Raw genomic sequence first — 25,671 nt, forward strand, 5'->3', positions numbered from 1 at the left:
TCAACAGTCCTCGGATTACAAGGAATTCTTCAACCAACTTTGTAACTACAAGCCGGTACCGGATCTGAGCGACCCGATTCATGCCGAGTTTCTTCCGTCTCATCTATCTAGACCCATCAACCAGTCTGACTCCGCAACCTTATCATCGCGCAAGGGCACTAACCGAATTAGGGCATTATTTTGAGAAACTTGACAGTGCAGGGTTCCTGGCTATTGTGGCCAGCTCCGAAATGCTCTTCTCTGAGACGAGCTCAATTGCTATCGGCGTGTTCAATGCGATGTGGTGTTCCGCATACTTTAGGACTTGTTTCCTGATAAGCCAGGCTGAATACAGGCAATACCTAGAGAGATGACGACTGAGACGTAATATTTGATCCCGACACGAGCAGGGGAAGAGCAGGTGTTAGCAAGATGGACTAGAACGACGGCGGATATAAAGTAGGGTGACCGCTTTCTTAGAGGAATGGGGTCGCAAGAAGCAGCGCCTGGTGCAAGCACGAATAAAGAATATTGAATTATGGCGAATCCCGAGGGAGCTACTTCCCGCCCATCCATTACCCGATGCGATGCAACGGATCCATCAACCACAACAGAGAAGCTCGTCGAGATCATCAACCGTGATGGCGGCGTGATAGTGGAGAAGTTAATCGATCTCCATCTCACCGCAGAGATCAAGCGAGACCTGAAGCCGTACTTTGACGAAGACATCCCAGACAAGTACGGCTTCTTCCCAGCAACGACGCAGAGAGCATCCGGTTTACTGGGTATCTCAGACGCCTGTGTGGAGCTCGCGTGCAACCGCTTGTATACTGATGTCGCAAATGCTATGGTCTCTTCATCGTTCACCTTCTGGAGGGGCGACAAACAGAAGACTGTCAGCGGGAAGCCCATCATCTCATCGACAGTGGGATTCCGGGTGAATCCGGGAGGGAAGCAACAAGTGCTACACCGTGATGACAAGTGAGCGTCCGTCTTTATGTCGAAGCGGAGATTCTCTGACCTGAGGCTTGCAGTGATTATCACCCCCATGACAAGCAGATGCCCGTCCTGATCGGTTGCGTCACCGCCTTGACGAAAACAACGGCAGCGAACGGCGCGACCGTCGTGATTCCGGGTTCACACCTATGGGGTCCCGAACGTCGTCCGCTCGACGAGGAGACCATTCCAGCTGAACTTGAGCCCGGCGACGCCTTGATTTTCCTCGGGAATCTGTACCATGCGGGCGGAGGAAACGTTACTACGTAAGTGCATTGCCGGCGTATAGCAAGTAGGTATTCTTTGCTAAATTCTCATCGATAGGGATGAATACCGGGAGACTGTCGGCATCTTCCTGTGTCAGCCGACACTGCGTCCTGCAGAGAACCAGTTCCTCATGGTGCCGTTCGAGCGAGTGAAGAAGATGAAGCCGCAGGCACAACGTCTTCTGGGATATGGTTTATGCGAGCCGGGTGTTGGTTTCATGAAGTATCAGGACCCGATGCGAGTGCTCTTCGGTGTGGAGGACGAAGAGACAGTCGATTTCTAGTAGTCTCCAGTCTCAGTTGGTAGGGCAGAATGAAGTTTCCGCCCTTATTCAAAGGACGTTGATGTTGCTCATACCACAAGGACTCGCTGCCCTATGGCTTCTCTCATACGAGCGAGAGGACGCCAGTCGTTATCTTCTCCGGCCCAGAACTCCTTGAGAAAGTTCACCGCGTCCAAGTAATAACTGAAACGCGTGCCCTCATGAATTTCCATGAGCAAACCCGCAATGATTTCTTGTCGATGCCGATCTCCATGGCATTCGGTACCGGCAATGAACGTCGGCCAGGCTAGATTCTGAACGAAGGCAGCTAGGTCCTTGAATCCAGTCAGTTGGTCGAACAGACTGGCAACGGCCACAATGCGCTCCGAGGCGTGCTCGGTGGCGTAATCGAGGCACCTTAACGAGTAAAGTAGCCCCGCGTTATGATAAACCTCGACTAAGCGTATGAAGTCAAGAGACATGCTTGATCCTGCCAGTCCGAGTCGTCCGGCCGCCATCAACGTGGCGCCTCTTGCCTGCTCAAACTCGGATTGGATGAGAGGCATCGTGAGGCCGCTGCGTAAGTGCGATATTGAAGGATGAGAATCAACAGCATCTGCCGAAACGAGCGTGATGCGGTGCAAGAAAGTCAGATACCTCGAAAACAGGAGATGCTCTGAGCCAGGTGCTGGTGTGACGGCGTTGCGTATGAGGGGCAGGTCACACGATGTCGTAGCTGCCAGTACATCATCTATAGCTAGTTGATTTCGCAAGAACGCAAACAGATCTCGGTTGTTGATTGAGCTCTGGCATTTGAAAAGTTTGACAATCGTCCTTGCCGCACGTCTGTGATCATCGGCGATTTGGAGGCGGCGACGGGCATTCTCGTAGTTGCACATGATGAGAATCGAAGCCAGCATCCATTCTGCATCAACCACGTCGCCATGGTCGTTCAAGTCATCACCCTTAATAAGCCGTGCCGTCATATCTTGGGCGCGGGTTTGGATTAGACGTAAGCACCTATCGCGAGCATTCTCAGCAACGGACTCATCAGGCACCGTCATGGCGCCGTGTTGAGCCGCGAACGCCATGATGGCGAAGCCGACTGCTGGTTGATTCGCGGCTAGAGGAACAACCTGTGTTCGGTAATGGTTTTCGTCTGAGTCCATCCATACCATCAGACCGGCTAAGTTCAGTCTATAATAGTCCATGAACACGCTTGTCAGGGAGTCGGGATACTTGCAAGGTCGAGTTGCTTGAGCGATTGGCGCATTCAGAACGACAACCGAACTCATGAAGTCTTTACTTTTGTCTAGCTGGGATCTTTCAGTGAAGATGTCTTTCGAGTCCTCTTCTCGAAATGCGGCCTTATCTTCACAAGACGGCCTCGTTGGGACGGTTCGGCCCCGCAGGTGTCCCCTTGCGGCAACCCCTTCCACCCATCGAAGTCGGCGGTCATAGCCAGGACATGGAAGTCCTTTCTTGTCACACTTGGCGCAATGGGGTCGCCGTCGATCGCAGCGAATTCGACGACGCTCACAGTTGGCGCAGCCTGGGGGGCTAATCAGCACAGGGCATTGGCGATCGACCGAAGGAGGGGACGAGCAATTGACGCACCCTTGAGTTGCTTTGGGGGCACTTCCACAGTAGACTCAGCAGCACCTCTTTGAACTTTCCCCTCCAACATGCTGCCGAAATCCCATGGCTCCGATAATCGTGATATGGATTGTATGCGAATGAGTGTGCAATGCTCAGTGAAGCTAGCCCGCGGTCGAATAGGATTTATCAACTAATTGCGGGGTTCCTGTCCCTCGACCTCGTCTGGTGTCTGGCCACGTGCCGATTGATCAACGGAAGGGCGTCCGATGCTTTGAGTTGCGAGGCTTGTACGCTAAAACAACACCCTAAGAACAATTCAACGAACAGTACATATTCACGATGATCTAGAATTCCGAGAAGCAACTGAGACGTCCTGCCAAATAAACACGCGCTCTACCATGGCATTTGTGAGCACATAGCGTTCGAGGCGAGTCATGTTGACTGGCCACCGAAGAGGAGGATTGAATTACCAAAGAATTACTACAGTGTCTCTTACTCCGTGGTAACATTGTTCCAATCGTTCGTTTATCCCGTCGGTCCAAGTTTTCCTACCCCTCACTATTTTATCTATAAGAGTAATAATAGGCGTTGTATCCATGCTTGCCATGCTGACTCAAAAAGAGCTGATCAATTGCGGCGTAAGCTGGCACCGCGTCTTGTCGCCTGCAGCTACCTTACCTCGCGCAGTTGCCAACTGCACCAATGACCACTTAGTGCTGCCTAAAGTCTTGCATTTCTCAACCTCCTTCTGAGCTGTGCCGACCCCTCCTTATTCTCCTCTTTCAACAGACGAGTGTTCGATATCCTGCTATCTACGTTCATCCAAGCTTTGTTTCAGCGAGCGAATCGCCATGGAAGATGACTACATCCAACAAGCCAGAGTCTCCCCACACTGGGTGTCCGAGGGTAACACCTTCTGGTATCGCCAGAACCTCCCAGCCGGTAAATTCGTCTTCATATATGTTGACGCCATAGAGAAGCAGCGACGTCCAGCTTTTGACCATGACAAGCTAGCAAAGGCGCTTCAAGAGGGGACCGACCAAAAAGATGGAGAAATCGACGCTTTCAAGCTGCCCTTCACATGGATCGACCTTGAAGCCGAGTCATCCTCCGTCCGATTTCTCTATGAGGGAAAGAAATGGCGTTTTGACACTGAAGCAAACCTCAGTGAATGGGAGGGTGCGCTCAATCTGCCTACAACGCCATTCATCTCCAAAGAACGTGCATCTGTGCACTCGAACCAATCCGTCACTATCACTTTTGTCAACAACAGCAAGGCAGACTTGAAGAAGTATTGGATAGACTGGGAAGGCAAGCCAGTGCTTTATGGAGGGATTGGAAGTGGGTTAAGCAACACTCAAAGAACTTATGCCGGCCATGTCTGGAAATTTGTCGATGAGTCGGAGACTGTTAAGGCAATCTACGCCACACCCGAAGAGATTGTCTCTTCTGTGATCATTGATGAAAACACGATGGATGAGCTCGGTCCTCGGGACTCAGAAGACGGTGTTAAAGAGAGAGATGGCGAGGAAACAAGCCCAAAGTCAGACTTGAGCGAGAAGGGCTCGCCCCACCTCTTTGTGCGAGGTTTTGACCTTTGGTGCCGGAATGCAGACAAGGAAGAGGTTCGTCTTTCAGACAACGGCGCCGAAGACAATCAGTATGATGATTCAAACATCTGGATATCTTCAGACAAGAAGTTTTGTGTCGCCTGGCAATTCGTCCCTGAGGAAGAGCACAAAGTGCACCTTCGCGACTCTGTTCCGAAAGATCAGCTTGAGCCGAAGCCTAAAAGCATCCGGTACCTGAAGGCTGGAGATCGCGTCAGAGTTGATCGTCCTCGTTTGTTTAACCTAGAAACGAAGAAAGAGGTCGTTACAGACGCTACTTTGTTTCAGAGCCCCTACGAACTTCGGAACATAGGATGGAGCCGTGATTCTTCGGAATATCGCTTCATATACAACGAGCGTGGCCATCAACGTCTGCGTGTCATAGGAATCAACTCAGACGGCTTTGTTAGGGCTCTAGTTGAAGAGAGCAGTGACACATTCATTGACTATTCCACGAAGCTCAATCGACGTCGGATAAAAGATACCGATGAACTCATTTGGGCTAGCGAACGAGACGGCTTCAACCACCTTTACCTTTTCGATCTCCAATCAGGGAAGTTGAAAAGTCAGATAACAATGGGAAAATGGAATGTGAAAGAGTTCGTTCGTTTCGACGAGGAAGCGAGAGTGGTTTGGTTCTCAGCTTGCGGAGTAGTCCCTGATCAAGATCCGTACTATACGCACTTGGCTCGCGTCAACTTCGATGGGACGGGATTCAAAGTGCTAACCGATGGAGATGGCACACACCACTGGACAATCTCTCCGGGGCAAGGATACTTTTTCGACACATGGTCGCGGGTGGACTCGCCCCCACGCACCACTCTGCGAAAGATGGAAACTGGAGAGCTGGTCATACATCTCGAAGGTGACGAAGGGGATTCTCATCGTTTAGAATCAGACGGCTGGGTAGTACCTGAGAGATTTAACTGCCATGGGCGGGACGGCGAAGAGTCTATCTATGGTATAATTATTCGCCCTCCAGATTTTGATCCCAAGAAAGAGTACCCCATTCTAGAATCCATCTACGCAGGCCCGCATGGATTTCACGTACCAAAGGAATTCAGTGCCCTGCGTTCGCGCCGACAGTGGGCAGAACAGGGGTATGTTGTGGTTCAAATTGATGGCATGGGAACGAATTGGCGATCAAAGAAGTTCCAAGACGTTAGTTGGAAAAATCTCAAGGATGCCGGGTTCCCTGATCGCATAGCCTGGATCAAAGCTGCAGCAGAGACTCGGCCGTGGATGGACACGAACAGAGTCGGGATCTTTGGGGGATCGGCAGGCGGACAGAATGCCGTGGGGGCACTTCTGTTTCATGGCGATTTTTACAAAGCAGCCGTCGCCGATTGTGGATGCCACGATAACAGAATGGACAAGATATGGTGGAGCGAGTAGTGGATGGGTTATCCAGTCGACAAGGCATACGAGGATTCATCGAATGTGGTCCATGCTAGCAAATTGACGGGAGCGCTGTTACTAATCGTTGCAGAGATGGACGACAACGTTGATCCCGCGTCGACTCTGCAGTTGGTGAATGCTTTGAATGATGCAGACAAGGACTTTGAGTTACTCTACATGCCTGGAGCTTATCATTGTTCAGGCAGGACCAAGTATGCTCTGCGGCGACAGGAGAAATTCTTCAGACAACATCTGCAAGCCTCGCAGTAGCAGCACGATCCTTCCAACTCAAGAGTCTGTTGAGAAACCCACTAGTTAAGAGGCATGTAGAATCTGCCACAAACAAGCGGTTACAACCCGAAGTCCAATCTTCCTGAGCTTGAAATTGGAAGACATTTCCTGTGATATGGGATCTCCCAACGCTAATTCTAATACGCTACTCTACAAATTATGATTTCCATGCCGGGCTCTAATACAGATGAAAGTCGAAAAGCTGCCGATGATGTCGGTGCAGATAAGCTCAGGTCGCATTCTTCACCCTGATGATCTCAGACTTTCCGTGCTCGAATCAAAACCTGATGCTCCGGATCTGGGAGCACGTTCACTCCAAATTCCACATTCTTGGATCGGGGCTGTCCATCTAAGTTCTTGATCTCATAGTTTAGAAGGAACTCCGCAAACATGAGCTTAATTTCGACATCGGAAAGGAATCTGCCCGGGCACGCATGCCTTCCGAAACCCCAACCAAGTTCCGTACGAGTGACGCTGACAAATGAGTGCTTGTGTGCCATCCCATCTTGCTGGCGTTGACGGTACGACCGCATGCCATCAAACTTGTGCGGATCGGGGTAGATGGAAGCGTCAAAGTTGATAGCGCTGGTTGGTAGTTCCATCTTCGTACCGGCAGGGATGTAAGTTCCGTCTTTTATGGTCACAGGCTTCGTGGCCATGCGCTGGAAGGTAGCTTCGAACTTGTAAGAAACCGAACTCTGGTGGGAAGACGCCGACTTACTCAGATCAGGTGCATTCATTCTCAAACTCTCCTTCATCCAGCTGTCAAGTTTCTTCATCTCAGCAAGTGACTGCTTGGTAAAGATGCCACCAGAACTCTCCAAAACCTCCACAACCTCCTGACGAAGCTCTTCAGTGTACTCAGGGCATGCGGCAAGATCGTATAAAACTTGGACCATGGAAGACGAGGTTGTGTGGATACTCGCCACGGCGAGAGTCATCTGCAGCAAGAGTTGTAGGTCCAGGTCCCCGGCCTTATCTGCGTGTTCCCCGCTAGACAGGTGGTCGAGCATGGTGGGAGGGTTCTCCAGAGGTGCACCATCCAAGGCACTTTTCCTGGCAATGGACTTTGCGACAATTTCGCGCCCTTTGGCCCATTGTTTCTCCTTCTCTAGGCGTTCGGGGAGGAAGTAGGCGACGAACGGACGCAGGAAAGGAGGCCACTGCTTGAGAGCCGAGCCGTATTCGATTGCGGTGTGTACGAATGACATAGAGAGATTAGTCCATGCGGGATTTCGGGCCGCTTCATCGCTATGCATTATTCTCGCAGACAGGATCGCCACAAGCTCGAAGAAGTGCTGATAGGGTTTTACTGGTGTCCAATCTGGAGGAAAATTAGGCAAAGTGATGTATGATAGGACCATGGATCTCACCTGTCGGAGATCCAAGAAATTTCGGAAGGTGTTCTTGGATCATTCCATGGAAGACAGGAACGTAAGCACCTTTTGCCTTGGTTAGAATTGCGCTCCTGGAAGATTATAAAGAATTCAACAAACCCAAGCTGGGGTTCATCTTTGCTAGAATCTGATGTACCCCCCAAGCGTCGACACCTCCAATACCTGTGTAGTTGACCAAGGCATCCTAGAAAGCAATGTCAGCATACATAGTGACTTATTGATAATGAAATGAACTTACATTGTCGATCGAGGCTTTGAAGCTCAATGCCGGGTGACTCTTCAGCTCATCGACACTTGCAAGGGGCAAGACGACTTTGACACCTACACAAAGTCAAAAACTTTTTCACCAGTTCTGCAAAAGAAAAAACTAGACATACCATCCATGGTGTCGATTCCAAAAGGCTTGCTTTTGAACTGACCAGCGCATTAGCTGTGAGACGCACTGCAACTGTTCTATAAGTCTACTTACCCGCTCATAGTACTTGTCGAGTAGTTTCCTGGCGTTTGCCCCGTATGACCGTTTTCTGTTGAGGATATCGGACACCTCTTCCGAAAGCGGCGTAGGCACTTTCAGTCTCCGGCTCAGGACTTGTGACAGTATCCCCAAAAGCAGCGATGAGAGTAGCAAAAAGCTTGCTGTTGAAGACAGATGATGCCAATTCAACAACGAAGCATCGATGCGAATCGTCGTGGGTAGTAGGGAGCCCATTTTTCTCGAGCTTGGGGTCTAAATACTTGAGGTTAGGCAGAAGGGACACCAAAAGTGCTTCAAGGAGAAAAGAACGCAAAATTGACGTCGAGCTCTGGCCGTCTTTGAAGCGATGAAGGTTGCAGGTTCGTCTTTACAAATGTTTAAAAGTTGAGAACTGGCTGTAGTTGATTCATGAAGACACTTTTGGAAATTTTAATAGACCTTAAATAAGACCTTGGTGCAGCATGAACATCTTGCTACCAGGCGCTAGCTTAGACGATGAAGCACGTCGTGGACTGGGTGGATCCGTGAACCGGACTGGCGCAGATCGACACCGCCCACTTCGAGGCGGACTCTCGGCACGCACCGAGTCCTCCATGCCAAGTAGCGAGCGCGTCATTCAGTTTCTAGAACCTCAAGTCTCAAGCATTTCTTATCTTGGTGGACTTCAGTGGAATCATAGATACTCCGTGTCTCAGTTCGGTAGCCGGCGGGAGAGTGCAGGTTCCATACGAACTCGAGGAAATGGTGGCACGCGCCGTTAAGTCTACTTTCAGCACTGCTTAGTGTCCATGTATGCCACAATTCAATATCTAAATTTCCACCGGTAAGTCTTTTCATGGGTTTGGTAGGCTGTGTGAGCATACTGCTCACTCCGAGAGCTTGCTCCAAAAGCAGCTTCCCAGGCTTCCAATAAGCGAGTGTGTTACTTCCAAATGCTACCTTATACACGCAGTTCTACAGAATCTGGGGAAAATTCTTACTGCCTGCATGGTTGATTTTGGAGTGTATGGCCTCTGTTCACCGTCCCACTGATCTCAATTACAGATAAGAACTAGGCACAGGATTCAATGATTTTGGTGCACTTCGTCGGGATTTGCATCAATACAGGTACAGATAACTACAGAATGCTTGTGTTACAATATCTCAGGCTCTACGCCTTCCTGGACAGCATTAGAGATACTTGACCTGGAAGCGGGTCTCACTTCGAAGGTCAGTGATTGTTTCTAGTTGTTGGTATCCGTATCACAGGATATTTGGCTTGAACCGTGGGTTGACGAAGAGATCAATTGAACTATATGAATTTCTGCGTGTGTGTAAAAGGGAGGTTCCAACCGTAGGTTGGGCAGGCCGCGATAATCGGAAGTATGGGCCGTAATTGGCCACTGCGCGGCCGGCCGTACGCCGAGGTCGAATTGGGACTTCCAATCCGACACTAGTACTTGTAATGTAATGCCTGTAGGCAGTTGAAGTATGGGCCATAGCGACCGACAACTTAGCCACTGGCGTACTACTCTGTCAAAAAAGAAGCCGTATTAACACGTTTACCGAGCTCTAACTCACCGCTGTCAGCTTTGACTTGTTATTTTCTACGGCGATGCGGTGTCGTGTGTTTAAAGGCAAAGTGTGGGAGCCGTTACAGTGACATTGCGGGATCTGCATAGCCGTCAATGTTACGGAAAATAAGAATATTGGGTTCATGAAGCCGAACGGGGAATTTTGAACCTTCGCGGGACTGTGCAGGAAGCCGCCCCCGGGTATTGATCCCACTCATGCCGATGTGGAGTCTTTGTCGGGTCTTGCTGTTCGGCAGACGGCGCCTTCGGGCGCCGGTTAATCACAGAAGACTCATAAGTGCATACGTCAGATATTGACATCATTACCAAAGTAGAGTGTTAAGCCAAGGCTGAAATGCGGCTGGTGCTACGCTCGTGCAACTTGGCAATTGGCGCAGCTTGGCTGCCGGTCCTGATGCCTTAAGCCTAAACGACAGCGCGGGTTTTTCGCTATGTGGAAGTCCGAGAGTCCGAGGTTCAAGCATAGTGTACATGATTTTTTCACCAAGCTTGTTTAGCACTTGTAACACTCTTGCACCGCATTCTATATTTTTCCTCACTCTATCCTCCTGAACCTACCGTAAAAACTCGAGCACTTCAAACTTGCGTTAGCCCGTGCTCCCGCTGTCTTACTTACCTTCTGGCCAATACGTGCCTCTATTCAGAGTCAAGATCTGAAAACGTGGCGGAGATCAGCGAGTTTTTGGTACTGAGAGAGGCTTAACGTGAAGAGTGCACGGGCTAACGCAAGTTTGAAGTGCTCGAGTTTTTACGGTATTTATCTTGACGCAGGTTGCGGCCGTCATGTCAGCCGTGGTTTCTACCCCACTCATCAACGATAAATTACCAAGTGAGCGGGAGCTAGGGTTTTCACATGGTGGGCCTAGCAACCAGAAGCCCGAATGTACTTAGTCTTAGATATCGGCGTTCTTGGACTCTCATTACTGGAAGTCACGCCATCCATGATAGAGCTTTTATATCTTCGACGTGTTTTGCTAAATCGTCCAGATCCTATCCCAGGCCCCTTTACGCTCGCTTTTGTAGTGCTTGTTACTAAGCAAATCACCCCAGAGCTAAGAGCCGGCGGCCTGTTCCCCCGCAAAGCGTGGTCAAGCTCTTGCGTAAGATTTTCTTCACGCCCATGCAATCAGTGGATCTAACCGGCACCCAAACTCCGTCTTCAGGACCACAATCGATCTCTCCGCTGACTCTCTGCTCCATCAACTTTGCGGGGAGGAAGATTCGCATGTTCAGAGTACGTAACGGCATCGAAACCACAACCGGCTCCGGCTCGATACCTTCATCGCTTTCATGTATTGCGTGCAGTTTTATTACCAGACTTGGAGTAGCGCTGGATCAGGAGCTTAACCTTAGTAAGGATGCCCAGCGACTGGGTTCAGTGACATTCCCGGATAAGTGTCCGGCACTTGAATGGCCAGCCTAGCCAATCCCTCCCCCTGACTGGGAGATATTTCAGGGATCTCTGGTTTCTAGTGGCGATACCGATATCAAAAGGGATGATTCCCCCGCGACCCAAGTCGCACCATCAGACCATTGGCACATTGAAAGAGTGCCGCCGGGCATCTGGAGTATAACAAGTTGGGGGCGCCGTCGGCGAAATTGATCAATTGAGCAGCAATTGGAATGACAAGACTGCCGATATCGAAATTTCGTGGATGCCGCTACTGGATCTCTCGGGTACTTTCAGGTAGCACCGGGCCGGTCGCGTTTGGATGTCTATCTAGACAGGCCCGCCTCGACTTTCCTCCCCAGAACTTCTCGGAGACCAGCAGCAGGCTCGTATGCATCTTCCTGACTCTCAACACGCTCCAAGCATGGATCGCGATACGAAACTCCACGACGAAAGCGAGGCCACGGCCCCCAATGTCAACAAGACACGATCGGCCGACCAACATGATGTAGCCATCAACGCGTCTGGCCACGTCCAAGAACTTGAGCGCAACTTCAATCTACTCTCACTCGCCGGTGTTGGGTTGGTAGTCGGCAATGTCTGGCCAGCTATCGGCGGCTCAATCCTCGTCGCCATCTTCAACGGCGGTCCCCCGGGCGTCCTATACGAGTTCATCGCCGTGTCCGTCTGCTACTGGACCGTCGCGGCCAGCATCGCCGAGCTAGCAAGCGCTATCCCTTCGTCTGCCGGAGTGTACCACTGGGCCTCCGTCACACCCGGCCGCCGATGGGGCCGCGTCGTGGGCTTCTTCGCCGGATGGTGGAACTACCTTGCGTGGATTCTCGGCGCGGCCAGCATGGCATCAATTTTCGGCAACACGGTGGTCCAGATGTACGCGCTCAACCACACGGGTTTCGAGGCCAAGCCCTGGCACGTCTTCATCGTCTACATCATCGCGACATGGCTTGCATGCGCCATTGTCTGCCTGGCTAATAGTGCTATGCCGCGGATTAACGATTTTGGTGTCTTTGCGATTGTAGCAGGTTTCCTCATCACCGTCATCACTGTAGCCGTCATGCCCGGTCGAGACGGACGGCCGCCGCATGCATCATCCTCCTTTGTTTGGACCGAGTGGACCGCCGACATCGGATATCCGAACGGCTTTGTCTTTGTGGCCGGAATGTTAAACGGAGCTTTCAGTGTCGGTGCCGTCGATGCTACGACCCATCTAGCGGAAGAGATCCCGAACCCGCAGCGTAATGTCCCCATTGCTCTCGGGCTCCAGCTGGGCATTGGCTTCATCACCGGGTTCTGTTATTTGGTCACCATCATGTACGCGATCAACGACTATGATGCCCTCTTTGAGTCTCCGTATCCCATCGCCGAAATCTACCGTCAAGCCACCGGCTCCGCTGCGGGCGCGACTGGGCTGCTCGCCCTCGTACTCATATGCATCGGTTTGACGCTCATGGGTCTATACATCACCTGCGGTCGAACACTATGGGCCCTTGCCCGTGACGGCGCAAGTCCCCGTCCCTCCCTTCTCGGACATGTAAGCCCAAGGCTGGGCATGCCCATGTGGTCAACAGTCTTGTCAGCCATCCTAGTCACGGTTCTTGGAGCAATCTATGTCGGTAGCACGACAGCTTTCAACGCTTTTGTCGGGAGCTTCATTCTTCTCTCGAGTAGCTCCTATCTCGCTGCCATACTACCTAACCTCCTTTCAGGGCGGAAGATGGTCGCTTACGGACCCTTCCACATGCGTGGATGGATTGGGTTCGCCATTAACGGCATCGCATGTTCCTACATGTTGGTGTGGTTCGTCATCTACTGCTTCCCTTTCGCTCTGCCGACCAATGCCCAGTCGATGAACTACGCATGCTTGATATGGGGCGGCTTCACCATTTTTGTTGGTCTATGGTGGTTGCTGGGGGCAAGAAAGGGGTATGAGGGTCCGACAACGACGGGCGGTGCCGTGATAGAGGCAGCATCTCACCACCATGCGGCCTAAGCTACTTTATATTCAAAAGTATGAATATCTTTTCAATGTCAACGACTTGTACCAAATACATGTCTACAGCTCATGCGTCCCTACGTGCAGTAGCCTTCTTGTGACTAGCACCAACTACTTTACACAGATATGCATGCCCCATGGAGAGATACCCGCTCTATTGAATATTCAAGCGATTTGAGCACAGATCTCTCCGCTCACTCAAATGTTTCCGCCGTTATGAGGAATAAAAGTTTCCGGACAAAATGTTGTCCTGTATCGATACGGGATTGATTCAAGGCAGTCGTGGCTTGGCACTACAGCGGGAAAGTATCTAGTTCGTGAGACACGTCTTATGACACCTCAGCCGACCGTTGTGGCAGCGCAGAATCGGTTTCGCTCGGCTCGTGAAGTCGTCCAAGCTATCAACCATGTCATAGAAGCAGGAAGCTACACAGCCCGTGTGAGATGCACAAGACTCCTCTACCTTTCGACTATCACTAACACGTAGAAGCAAGCGTTCAGATGAATATGTGCGTATCAGTGCTTTGACTTACCGGGGTTTCAGCAATGTTTCCGGGCGGAATGTTTTTAGGTTCACGACGTGGGACAACGGGAACGGTGGGATTGAGGGGGGAAACTACGCAGGCGGTGAAATGATAGTCCGACGCGGAACGTCTACTAATACATCATTGACGGCAGTTGTCTCAACCAATCGACACCCACCCCAACATCCCGTTCCTCCCCCAGCTCTTGCACCCCCGGGCTTTCACCGGTACGATTTGATATAGGCAAGATCTCCCGTCAGCCAGCTAGCGCCAAGCATCTGCCAAAATGAGAAGCAAGGCTACATCGTCTGCCCTCAGCTCATATAACGACACCGCCTATGCGTACAACCTCGGCACATTCCATCGCGCCGTGAGTACTTCAAGCCAAGATGCCCAGGTCTGGTTCAACCGCGGCCTAACGTGGGCGTATGCCTTCAACCATGAGGAGTCAGCGAGGTGCTTCCGGAAAGTCATTGAGTATGATCCCTTCTGCGCCATGGCTTATTGGGGGCTCGCATTCGTCCTTGGGCCCAACTATAACAAGCCATGGAAGGTCTTTGATGGAGAGGATCTTGCCGATACGACCAAACGCGCACATCATACGATCATGCAGGCAAAGAGCCACTCAGGGAAGGCTACGCCGGTCGAGATTGCGCTCATCGATGCACTGTCTTGCCGTTATCCGCAAGGGAAGCCGGCGGAAGATTGCTCTAAGTGGAATGAGGATTATGCCCAAGCCATGGACTCGGTGCTTCAAGCCTACCCCGATGACCTCGACGTGGTCGCCTTGTGGACAGATGCCACGATGAACGTCACGCCTTGGAAGTTGTGGGACTACAGGACTGGAAAGCCAACGCCAGGCGCCAGGACGTTGGAGATCAAAGACGTGATGGACCGCACATTCAGGCTAAGAGGCTCTTTGCAACATCCAGGCCTACTTCACTTATATATCCATCTGATGGAAATGTCACCAACTCCGGAAGCCGCCCTGACTATAGCTGATAATCTCCGCGGGCTTGTCCCAGACGCGGGGCATCTCGAGCATATGCCCACGCATCTAGACATCATATGTGGAGAATACCGTCGCGCCATCGCTTCCAACTCTGACGCGATCCGTGCCGACTCCAAGTTTCTCGCTCGCGAGGGTCCTCTCAACTTCTACACGCTGTATCGGTCTCATGACTTCCACTTCAGGCTATATGCCGCCATGTTGTGCGGTCAGTCCCGGGTAGCTCTCATAACGGTGGAAGAGCTCGAGTCGACCATATCCGAAGATCTACTACGAGTCGAGTCACCACCAATGGCAGACTGGCTCGAGGGTTTTCTCGGTATGCGAATGCACGCTCTGATACGCTTTGGACGTTGGGAAGCTATTCATGCTCTTGAACTCCCGCGAGACCCCAAGCTTTACTGCTCAACCACCGCCATGACACATTATGCAAAGGGTATAGCCTACGCTGTGCAGGGCCGAATTGAAGAGGCGGAAAAGCAGCGCGTATTATTCGCCGAGGCAGTTAAACGGGTACCGGAATCGCGCTCAGTCTTCAACAATACTTGCCTGTCAATTCTCTCCATTGCCGAGGCTATGCTGGATGGAGAGATGGCGTACCGAAAGAAGGATTACGACGTCGCTTTCGCCTATCTGCGCAAGGCCGTGGAGAGAGACGACGCCTTGCCCTACGATGAGCCTTGGGGCTGGATGCAACCAGCACGACACGCGCTCGGCGCGCTGTTGCTGGAGCAGGGTCATGTCGAGGAGGCAGCGGCTGTCTATAGTGCAGACCTGGGAGTTGACGAAACCTTGCCTCGGGCTCTGCGGCACCCCAACAATGTTTGGGCACTCCACGGATTCTACGAGTGTCTGATGAAGTTGGGCAGGGTTGACGAGGCCAAGATCCTCAAGCCGCAGCTCCAGCTAGCTCTAGCCGTGGCGGATGTTCCTGTCAAGTCTTCATGCTTCTGTCGCTTGAAGACGGTCGATTGACAGGTGCGGTCCCTGAGGCCTCCATTCCAGCGTCGCCTCAGAGACCTTGAGAGACCACGTGCCAGTTTATGACACTGGTCCCTGGGCGAGGAAATGGACGGTGTAGTGAGATAGATCATTGAAACACACATCTTCAGACTGACAAGAGCATTGGACGGAACGGACATGGGCATTATCGGAAGGGACTGCATCTACGGAAAGCATTCGTTTCGCGCTTTAGCAGAACAAGAAGAGACTTCTTTTGCTTCACTGGGATTGCAATTTGCTATGGAGACAGGTAAGGTCACAAATATGAAAGGCGTTGGTTTGTGAATGCTTTGCGCGCATGCGAGTGGGATCCGTCTTCTCTTAGTCTTATCAGTTCCGTGATCAAGTCTCCCTGTCTTTAAGCATTCCAAATGATGGATACACTCCAAGGGTGTTGATTTCACTGTTTACTTCAATCTAGAGAAAGCTATAAATTTTACACAACACAGAGGTCTCAGTTCTATACACGTAGATTCCAGAGCAGAAGCCCAACTAGTTCATGGCCAGTGAAAGTGGGTCAAGGCCACCGTCTTGACGATCTACAGACTCTATTCTGCCCATCAGTCTTGCAAGCTCCGAAGAAAATATGACCTCGCATCGGCGTTTGTAACTCGCGCTGCTGCAAATGTGAGGCCACTTCACAAGTTTAGAAGATAAGGGAAGCCGGTGGGCAGCGGACTTCCGACTGCCTAATTGGCAAGTTCTAGGCCGACGCCAAGAAGAATTGCCAAGTGATGCAAGTCTGAACCTACCAATTTACTTTGAGTTACTCTCGGGGAGGAGCTATTGTGAAACACCGGTAGTCATCAAATGAGAAATCTAGCAACGCTTTACAGTCACAAAGAGTTTCGGGTCGTACCTGCAAAAGTTGAGTAGCCTGGATGAGCCAAACTGAAATTATTCGAGAAACAGAGGCAACACTTTCCATTCCAATGGTCAGTGTGAATTTTACAACTACTTGGAGGAATGAATAGTGCAAGTATATACGTGGCCTCCCGGTTGTGTTTGTATAGATATGTACAAGAAGTCAAAATGGACTAGATCTAGCCCAATGTTTAGTTTTCTCAAGTTCCCGGTGTGGTCTTACAGCCACCGGGGCATTGAACAATGAAGTCTACAAGAAACCGTGCCTTGTGTGCTTAGCCGGAGCAGGTGCCAGCCTTGGAGGGTTCGCATCCACCAGCGCAGCCGTTGTACATCTGGCACTTAGTCTTGGTGTCGGCGCAGACATTCTTGAGGGTGGCGGTGTCCTTGTAGGTCAGGTTGATTCCGGCCAGCTCTCCGCCGTTCTTGGCGGTGACGCCCTCCATGTAGACGTTGCGCTTGCACTGAGTCTTGCACTATGAAGGTTGAAAGAAAGGTTAGCTGGTTTTGTTGCCAGACAAGAGGTATATATTCCAGGAATTATCAACGTACGTTTCCGCAAGAGCGGTAGAGCTTGCCGTAGTCCTCGACGTAGTAGTTGATCTTTGGTCACCGTTAGCATTGCTTATTTGAGAGCGAAGAGCAGTCGATCGACACTCACCACGTTGACGGTACCGCAGCCGTTGTGCTGAATGACCTTGTCAGAGGCGTGGTACGCACCACCACCGACAATCCAAGTCTGGGTTCCGGCCTTGTCGTTCTTGATGGATATGGCGTCCTCGCAGACGTCCTCGAACCAGACGAACTCAAGAGTGCAGTGTCCATTGCAGTGGACACCCTCAGCCTGGTTTTTACCAATGATGGCATTCTTTAGGGTTCCGCCAGCCTGAATGTAGAAGACGGAGTCCTTGTAGTCTTGGAAAAGGGAACTATGTTAGGTACCTGCCCTCGGGCACATGTAATATGTGTATGATGGGGCGCGTTGACCACTCACCGCCCTCGGACTGGCCACCGCAGGCACCGGACCCGCGGTCGAAGCGCTGCCACTTTCCGTCGTAGACCTGTCCGGCCTTGATCTCGATGTAAGATTTGGAGGTTACGGTACCGGTAGCCTTGGGAACACCACCAGTGTAGCCGTTGCAGGCGAAAGCGCCGGGAAGGGCAGCCAACAAAGGCACCAGGCCAAACTTGAGGAACTGCATGATAAACAAGAGTATATACACTAGCAGAAATACAGAATGAATGAAATAGTTTGTTAAAGCTGAAAGAAGGTGAGAGGAATAGACAGACAGAACTGAATGGGAATAGGTCGGACAACCCGAGGACTTATATGCAAACCTTCTCAAGGCAAAGGTTCCTGGTTCACACAAAGTCTGCCAAGGCTGAGAATCTCACACTATCCCTATCGCAACTTGGCCACTCATCAGGAAAGCCTAGGCAAACTAACCAAGTATCGCCTGGGTCAGGAGCAGGGGGGGGGGGGGGTTCCTCAAGCCCGCGGGTGAAGACACGACGGATCGCAGAGGGATTCAGATCATTGGCGTACATATAAACAGGCGGGCCCGGGAGATGTCTGCATGGTTGCTTCTGCGCGATGCTTACACGTAGTTGCTGATGGAGTCGCTTTGGAGATTTGCTCCGCGTACCGGCGTCTGCGTTGGAAACTTGGTCGTGTTCTGGTCCCGCTGAGTGCTATACCTGGCAGTCACTTGTTGTCAATACTGCATGTAAGGGGAGGCACAGTGCATGTGATGAAACTCCTGGGCTCAGTTGACCCAGAAGGAGCCTGACTCAAAGGGAGAGGAAGCGCCCTTCACTGTCCAATTACTGGGTTCTGCCATATTACAGATTGCCACCAAGACCTGAGTCTGTGGTGTACCTGCAGATGTGTGAAATACTTCATCGGATCACGGATGACGGTGTGACGGTAAGTTGTCAACCCCTTCGGCGTCCGGCCAGACGCGACCCAATCGGACGGTAGGCCCGACCTCAAAAGGAGATTAAGCTATGTGGTAACGAATCTGGGAGCCCAACGACCAGGTTCTTTGCGCAAGGGGCTTCTCTGAGTTGGCCTCTTTCCAAGCAGCAGACGAATCAAGCGTGTCCAACGAAAGTGATACCGTGATCCTACTAACATCCTATCCCGGAGGTCACAACAAAATTAGTCTATCGGCGGGCGTGGGACCAACGCGAAAAAGAGTCCATTCTATTAAATCGGTTGTTGTTGGTGGTGGTCTGTAAGGCGGAGTTGCCAAGACTCTTGTGTGCACGATGGGATGGATTGCCGCAGCTAACAACCTGGTCCGGTGCTGGATGTTGATTAATGCCAAGAGTCAAACTCGCCCCAAAGGCTCTTGTTCGAAAATTGCCAGGGGAACTTTGCCCCGCACACCGTTCTTTTGGACGATGTTTTCCCATCATTCCTATGGCAGTCTGGCGAGGAAAAAGAACTCACCGATCCAGTTGTTGTTCAGGCTGGACTCTCCTCAAGAGTAGGTATCATCGGAAGCGGACGCCCATCCATCGGCCCCACCGCGATCGAGACCGAGGACCCATGTCCTGTTCTCCGGGAGTCTGTCTGACCATACCTAACCTTATGTAGCACCCATGTTGTCGTCGGTGTTCTACCAGCACGTTTGATGGCTGTCATCTGAAGTTCTGAGGCAGCCCTCGCCTACCCTTGCTGCACTTCTTTATTCCTTAGAATCCTGACCACCTCTTATCGAGCTCATTGGACCAACATTTACGCTTCCCAGGTGCCCAGCCTTTGGGACCTGCCTGTTGCCTTTCCACATTTCAGGGGCATTTGGGACTATCTCCCGCTTTTCCTCCATCCGAGGGTCCGGTTATGTGGCTATGCTGGATGTCAATCAGGCTTCTCTCGGCAACGTACAGGCAACCGGGCGAATTATTCTCTTCCCGTCGTCTTGCGGGCGTTGAAAATGGACACATTTGCCCACCTTACCGTATTATGGTATCCATTTCACCTGAAATTCTTAGACTGTCAACGGACGCTCCGTCAGTATTAATATTCTTGAGCATGAGGAACATGGTAATCACACGGTTCTTGGTATTTTCATTAAATACTTACTTGGCGCTTCCAATTGAGGTCGTTCCCGATGGTTCTCCCAGGGTCGTCTTCCTTAACATGGCCCGACATTCCATATGAGGGAGAGGGGTGACTTCCTTCTTTCCAGGCGGGGCTCCCTCCTTTCCAAATACCCCATAGTCTCTGTGCAGACACAAGGATATTTGAGACTGTCACCCGCATAGGTCTTATTAGGCTTAAGACTTCGGCCGACTTTGTTGACAACGGACCCAAACCGGGAATGATCGGAAACAACCTCCCCATGAGCTTCGTCTACCCGATATCACTTACAAAATGGGGTCATCCATCCATTTAAGCTCACGGGCTGTCTTTGTTGAATGTGCGGACCAGCGGCATCCATGCTTTGGTCACATAAGTAGCCGTGCTTGGAAGACCACGTGAGAGGTTTTTCATTCTGGCTCTCGGGGGCTCCCCACGTTTGTTTGCCGCTAGAGAGCAAAACCTCCCAGCTTGACGCGAGCGAAACCTAATACCCCGGAGTTTGGCAGAAAAAGTCGGATGTTGTCAGTCTTCCTTATCTTTCAACACCCAGCGCCCGTTCTATGACGACCTTCCACACTGGGCCTGTAATTGTCTGGCCAAAGATTCTAGGTGAACTTCTCAAGCAAGTACACTACCTCCCCATGGGATACATCTTCGAACACATATGCCCATCCTGACGTACCTGGTGTTCTATTCCCTATGAAGACCGCTTTGTGTGATGCGATCCTGAAAAAAAAGTCGAGGGCCGAAATTCACTCATCCCTTCTTGAGCCCTGCCGCCAAGCTTCCCGCGACTTCGCCGCCATGCATACCAGAGTCTTGGCAAATCTCAATTTTCTGCGTTCACCTGGTTGCGAGCGCTCACTGCAGCAGCATTGCCGCGCCTTTTTCTCAATGCTCTCGCTGTCGGTAATCTTTCTATTCTTTCCTAGGTCTACTAATCTCCGTGGGCAACATGAATTGGCGGAAACAGGACCAAAACTTCCTCCTAAGCCGTTTCTTTTACGTGTCATTCCCCATAGAGTTCTGTGATCATAATCTGCAACTCACTCATTCGGTTTCGACCTTCAACAACTGGGCCAAATGCCCCGACTTCAGCATGACGGGCAATGATAGATCTGAAAGCCGAAGTACTCGCCGACCAGAGAACGGAAATACTGGCCGCGATACGAACAGTACCGTTGCATCGTGATCGAGTTCACATGACAAACATGTTTCATTTATTCTAAGGAGTTCTCGGTTGAGGTGTCCTCAGGATGCCCGTGATCCACTGCCTGGAATTCTCCTTCCAATTGGATCTTCATCCGATCTAAACTCTATAGCTCTCGACTCTGGCGTTGACGTGTGACCGGATCATCCAATTCCCTGACGCTAAGTCTCAAAATATAATTGTGGCTGCTTTGAGATGTTGTGTTATGTCCGGAGGCGTTTTCATGTTGAACGATCGGAATATACACATCATCGGGCTTTTTTTTGAATTTAAGTAACTTCCCGATGTTTCGTCACGGACCTTGACAGATGAACCGAAATAATAATCAAAAGTACTTCTCTTCATGCACGGCAAACCCATCACTCCATGATATCTATGATCCGTCTCATCCGTTCCTTGATCGTAACGACTTCCTGTTCCAGGCGGCGTCTCAACTCGGGGTTCTCCTCGCTTTCTGTCGCAACATTGTCATTCCTGATCAGATCAAGAACCGATGTAATCGCGGCCAACCCAGTACGGACGATGGCTTGTTGCTCGGTCTGGACATTATCTGCTAACAGCCTCACTCTGCTCTTGAACTCCGTCATGTGGTTCTCAAACAGATCCACGCGACCAACAGCACTGCGGATAATGTTTTTACGTCTCCTATCGCTCCCTCCTCCTACACTCAGTGCGATTAACAACGTACTCTAAGATCTGGGCTTTATGATAACAACTCACCATATTCCGCGTTACACCTCCTATAAGGCGCCTCCATCGCTTTGCCAAGTATGGATGTTCGAATGCCGGTAAGTGCGTCTATACGTAGCGAGCTATCTCGAGGGTGAGTTTGAGGCCTTTCTCGGAAGATTGAGCTGCTTACTTCAAGTCAGCGCCGGTTTTATCCGTGAGATCCTCTACTTGGGACTCCATGATATTCTTGTGGCATATCAGAGTTTCCTGGAGGAGATCGGTGACTCCAGGAAAAAGCTCAAGCTCATTTTCTACCATTTGACCATCATTAGCGGAGTGATCCCAGTATGTGATTGACGGCTCCTCACCAAGAAATTCCAGTGCCCAGTCTATCTGACTTTGGATTAGACGACCGCTCTGCTCTAGTCTGGCCCTGCAAAATGCGCACACCGAGTCCCATTGAGGTGTCACATCCCCAGCCATGATGCATATCATCTCCTGATTCCAATCATGCCACCCGGCTTTGTCGGTACGATGGTTCCCGAAATTGCGACAGAACGCTGAATAGGTCCCTTCACAGACTTTTAAGTAAAAAGTAACTATGCATCACTTACGAAATTTCGACTTACCATGCGCCCACTGAAATCTCGTTAGCTAGGCACATGCGGAAAGAACTCGAGCGACGTACTGGATCCCATTCCAAGGCGGCATTCGCCGCTGCAGTCCTCCAAGTATTGTTGCGTCGATCTTGCACGTTCAGAGTCAGGCAGATTGATCGTCTGAGGAGCTGGTAGACCACATACTGTCATAGACTTGCATTCTGAACTCATCTTTGATCGACGTCCCAACGAGGCTGATATCTGAATTCCTTCTTGTCAACTCCTGATTACCGACTATCAGTCAAAACTTCCAAAGGCAAAGAGGAGTTGTCTTGCGGATTCTCTGACCCTCTTCAACCGAGACTCGATCACATTCAGCGTGTCGCGAATATGGAGCTTTTGTTCAGCACCGGCGCTTCCTGCACCAGACTCAACCCACAATGCAGCTTCTCCAAGTATAGCGGGAATATCGTTATCGATGTATCTCTTGGCAATACTCAATTGACTGTCCGCAATAATGCCGAGGCAGTGCTTTCATAGAGCAAGGATACCGCTGAGCTGCAGTGATGGGAGGGCCACGTCTCTCGGCTTGTGACGTTCATCCCAGTATAGGATGTTGCTAACGCAAAACACCTCCAGATTTCCGCCTGAAATCTTGTCTTCGTAAGCCGTTCGAAGTTGCCTGGTGATAATGGTGTTGCGGGTCTTTATCAGATACTCTTTTAGTCTATTGCGAAGGTCGGCATGTCAGCTTGCATTGAGGCTAGGTTTCTGTCCTCATTTGACAAGGTTGAAGGTCACGTAACTTACTCGAATAAATTCTCCTTCAAGACTGCACTGTTAAGGCAATGCGAGTTAATCATAGATGCAAAAGCCTCTGTACAGATGGGTCTTACTTAGTTCGCCTATGTTTGTTGTGGAGTCGAATCGATTCTCTTTGTTCCTCGTCTGTCAGTTCCGTCATCTCCAACTCGTCAATTTCCGCTAGGCTAAGATTGATATTCTCAATATCTGCCTGAGTGGTTGAAACTGCATTGCTCAGTTGCTGGATACGATCTGCGTGTCGGCCTCGCCAATCTTTCATGGCTTCTTCAACTCGAATGTCCTGTGGCTCAGTGGTCAGCAAACCGCAGAAACATTATAAAAAGGTGGGAAACTGGAGATTCTAAAACGTGCTCACATCAGACTTTGTGCAGACGATCCCAACTTTGGTCAACCCTGCCTGTTGCGCAAGTTCAAAGACACTTTCCACACCGACATCTGTAGTCGCCCGCCCAATGTTGCATATGGCAAAAATCTCATCACATTCGACCAGATATCTTTCGGTGATAAGTCTCCGTGCCGAGTTGGAGTCACGCAGTCCTGAGAGTCATATATTAGGAATATTTGGGCCGTAACAAAGAATGCTGCACCTTACCAGGAAGGTCGACGAGGATTAGACCCTTACTCAGAATATGTGAGGGCAAAAATACCCTGGTTCTTTCTGTTAAAAGACTTCACTATACGACCTCTGAAGTGAGGCAAGACTTACTTGATCTTACGGACGAAAGGCCAAACAGCTGGCGTTCGTGTATCTACCGATTCGGATGTCAGATACATCAGGAAAGCAGCGCAACTATCCCGCGAAGGCTTCTCATGTCTTCCTTCAAGCGGTAGGTCCACTCTCCGCAGCCAGGAACGAAAGGTTCTTAGGACAGTGGCTTCCTCCTCATTGATAAGGAAGTCTTCGCTCGCCAGCTGACCGCGGAACATGGACCGGAAAGTGTCCCGAGCGACGTTTGCTTGCTCTTCAATATCGACAACTGTTGCCGCCTCATCATTTCTCCTCAATTCTCCCGCGTTCAGGTGAAACATTCGATACGATTGAAGTAATTCCTTTATCTGATCCATGAGATCATCCTGACTGAATAATTCCACGTCAATAGTGAAAGCATCCCCGTCCTTATGGTGATACTCGGTAACAACGCAGGTGCATGCGGCCCCGCTATTGCTCTAGCAAACGTTAACCGACGGCTGCGATGCTACGCAAGGTCTTCCATAACCTACTGTTCTAGCGAGGTTCTTTTGATCCAGAAGGGAGTTCAAGACGCTACTTTTACCTGTGCTCGTAAGATAAGGTCCCTTCGATCATAGTACTAGACGCTCACCAACGCCGGAATCTCCAACAAACCCAACAGTCCGCGTCGAAGGTCCTTCAAATTGGGACAGATCCAGCGCTTGGCCATAAAGTCGTCTGATTGTTGAATCGGGGTTGATGTGAAGAGGGCTGTCTTCGAGAACACCTGCCAATTGAGTTATCAATGCCTTGGCGTCCTTGATGGCATTTTGGACAGCTGGGTCGTAGAAACGACTCTCGGGCAGCTCCTCGTCCTTGACATCATGATACACCAGGGCTGCTTCAGAACGTCCCCGCGATCGACGAGGAGGGCGCGGGCTCAAGGAGTTTTGCCTAAAGGCAGGCGTAGGATTGCTTGGTTGAGGAGTCCGTCGCCTAGCATCGTCGAACAGATTTGACAGTGCGGCTCTTATATCAGACAACCCCATATCTACTGGTGTGCGATCAAGGCGTTCGATAATCAGCCGATCCAGACGATCAGTGATGCTTCCAATTTCTGGGGAGTCCCGAGCTGGATATCGTTCCCCAGGAAGACTATCAGCAGCCCTATAGGAGAGTGGAGAGTGCGGAGCTGATGTCAGCGGGGAGGTTGATGCTCGAGCAGCCCCTGGGCGAGTAGTCGGTGTACGAGGGATCGACGCTCCAGATATTGGAGACTCTGTCCATGCCTCAGTCTCAACTGATGGAATAGGCTCATCTGGAGACACTCGTCTCGGCAATATTGGTTCCGGAAACAAGGTGTCACTTCTGACGATAGATGGTGAGCGACTCGACTCAGGAGTGAAAATTGGTGCAGACGATCCTCGAGACGTCGTCGATGCTGCTGCTGACTGGTGCCTGTTTGGAAATGAAACTGGCGGAGAACCTGAGAGTACTTGTTCCTGGGGAAACAATGCGGCCCAAGGCGGGGGTTCAGAAGCCGTGGTCCTTGGGGGACCGGCCGTGGCCGAGGATCGCTGATGGTAGTATTCCAACGTTAACTGAGTGGGCTTCTTGACGGAAAGGATTGATATTGGGGTTTCGAGGAGAAGAACTCACAACTCTTGACATCCTTTAGAACTCGGCGGTGAAAGGAAAGAACCACGAAAAGCTGCGAAGTCGGGCGCTTTAGCCAGGTGAGCGTGCTGCCCGCCTCTTCAAATAAGTTGGTGCTCCATTCCTCCCAAGCCGTCCCATTCACGCTAGCCCGAAAGACATAGCCTCATTGCGGTTTTGTATCCTATTACAGAGACTGTTTCCGTTGGAGATATCTATTCTGGTAAAGCAAAAGCGCCCTCGCGGTGGGGGGATCATGCGGGCGAGGGCGGCGCAGACCTGTCCTGTTGGTTTCAG

The 25,671-nt window shown here is 50.9% G+C and overlaps 8 protein-coding genes across 8 annotated transcripts; 4 read left to right on the forward strand and 4 right to left on the reverse strand.

Moving 5' to 3' along the window:
* Positions 1-517: 517 nt before the first annotated feature.
* CTAM01_02714 (uncharacterized protein) lies at positions 518-1,525 on the forward strand (the record flags this gene model as incomplete). Its single annotated transcript, XM_060518752.1, has 3 exons — positions 518-960; positions 1,014-1,241; positions 1,300-1,525. 3 exons carry the CDS (start codon positions 518-520, stop codon positions 1,523-1,525), a joined length of 897 nt encoding a protein of 298 aa, XP_060386555.1.
* Positions 1,526-1,593: 68 nt separating this feature from the next.
* CTAM01_02715 (uncharacterized protein) lies at positions 1,594-2,595 on the reverse strand (the record flags this gene model as incomplete). Its single annotated transcript, XM_060518753.1, has 1 exon — positions 1,594-2,595. The coding sequence occupies one exon, from the start codon at positions 2,593-2,595 to the stop codon at positions 1,594-1,596; it is 1,002 nt and encodes a 333-aa protein (XP_060386556.1).
* Positions 2,596-3,954: 1,359 nt separating this feature from the next.
* Positions 3,955-6,108, forward strand: CTAM01_02716 (uncharacterized protein; the record flags this gene model as incomplete). Its single annotated transcript, XM_060518754.1, has 1 exon — positions 3,955-6,108. One exon carries the CDS (start codon positions 3,955-3,957, stop codon positions 6,106-6,108), a length of 2,154 nt encoding a protein of 717 aa, XP_060386557.1.
* Positions 6,109-6,659: 551 nt separating this feature from the next.
* CTAM01_02717 (uncharacterized protein) lies at positions 6,660-8,508 on the reverse strand (the record flags this gene model as incomplete). Its single annotated transcript, XM_060518755.1, has 6 exons — positions 6,660-7,726; positions 7,776-7,844; positions 7,899-7,983; positions 8,038-8,120; positions 8,177-8,213; positions 8,269-8,508. The coding sequence occupies 6 exons, from the start codon at positions 8,506-8,508 to the stop codon at positions 6,660-6,662; spliced, it is 1,581 nt and encodes a 526-aa protein (XP_060386558.1).
* A 3,154-nt stretch (positions 8,509-11,662) lies between these two features.
* On the forward strand, positions 11,663-13,249 carry CTAM01_02718 (amino acid permease; the record flags this gene model as incomplete). The annotated part of the gene is made up of 1 exon (XM_060518756.1): positions 11,663-13,249. The coding sequence occupies one exon, from the start codon at positions 11,663-11,665 to the stop codon at positions 13,247-13,249; it is 1,587 nt and encodes a 528-aa protein (XP_060386559.1).
* An 813-nt stretch (positions 13,250-14,062) lies between these two features.
* CTAM01_02719 (TPR domain-containing protein) lies at positions 14,063-15,760 on the forward strand (the record flags this gene model as incomplete). The annotated part of the gene is made up of 1 exon (XM_060518757.1): positions 14,063-15,760. The coding sequence occupies one exon, from the start codon at positions 14,063-14,065 to the stop codon at positions 15,758-15,760; it is 1,698 nt and encodes a 565-aa protein (XP_060386560.1).
* A 1,166-nt stretch (positions 15,761-16,926) lies between these two features.
* On the reverse strand, positions 16,927-17,853 carry CTAM01_02720 (pectate lyase C; the record flags this gene model as incomplete). Its single annotated transcript, XM_060518758.1, has 4 exons — positions 16,927-17,127; positions 17,204-17,254; positions 17,313-17,566; positions 17,646-17,853. 4 exons carry the CDS (start codon positions 17,851-17,853, stop codon positions 16,927-16,929), a joined length of 714 nt encoding a protein of 237 aa, XP_060386561.1.
* Positions 17,854-21,311: 3,458 nt separating this feature from the next.
* On the reverse strand, positions 21,312-25,190 carry CTAM01_02721 (uncharacterized protein; the record flags this gene model as incomplete). The annotated part of the gene is made up of 15 exons (XM_060518759.1): positions 21,312-21,613; positions 21,673-21,764; positions 21,815-21,935; positions 22,254-22,263; positions 22,313-22,371; positions 22,428-22,506; positions 22,572-22,669; positions 22,820-22,950; positions 23,034-23,060; positions 23,120-23,328; positions 23,404-23,585; positions 23,641-23,696; positions 23,755-24,215; positions 24,270-24,322; positions 24,371-25,190. Coding segments are annotated over 15 exons (2,700 nt in total), but the record flags the coding sequence as incomplete, so codon positions are not given.
* Between the last annotated feature and the right edge of the window lie 481 nt (positions 25,191-25,671).

The sequence above is a fragment of the Colletotrichum tamarilloi genome, assembly GCF_030869305.1.
Source record: "Colletotrichum tamarilloi strain Tom-12 chromosome Unknown Scaffold_6.1, whole genome shotgun sequence".
Lineage (NCBI taxonomy): Eukaryota > Fungi > Ascomycota > Sordariomycetes > Glomerellales > Glomerellaceae > Colletotrichum > Colletotrichum tamarilloi.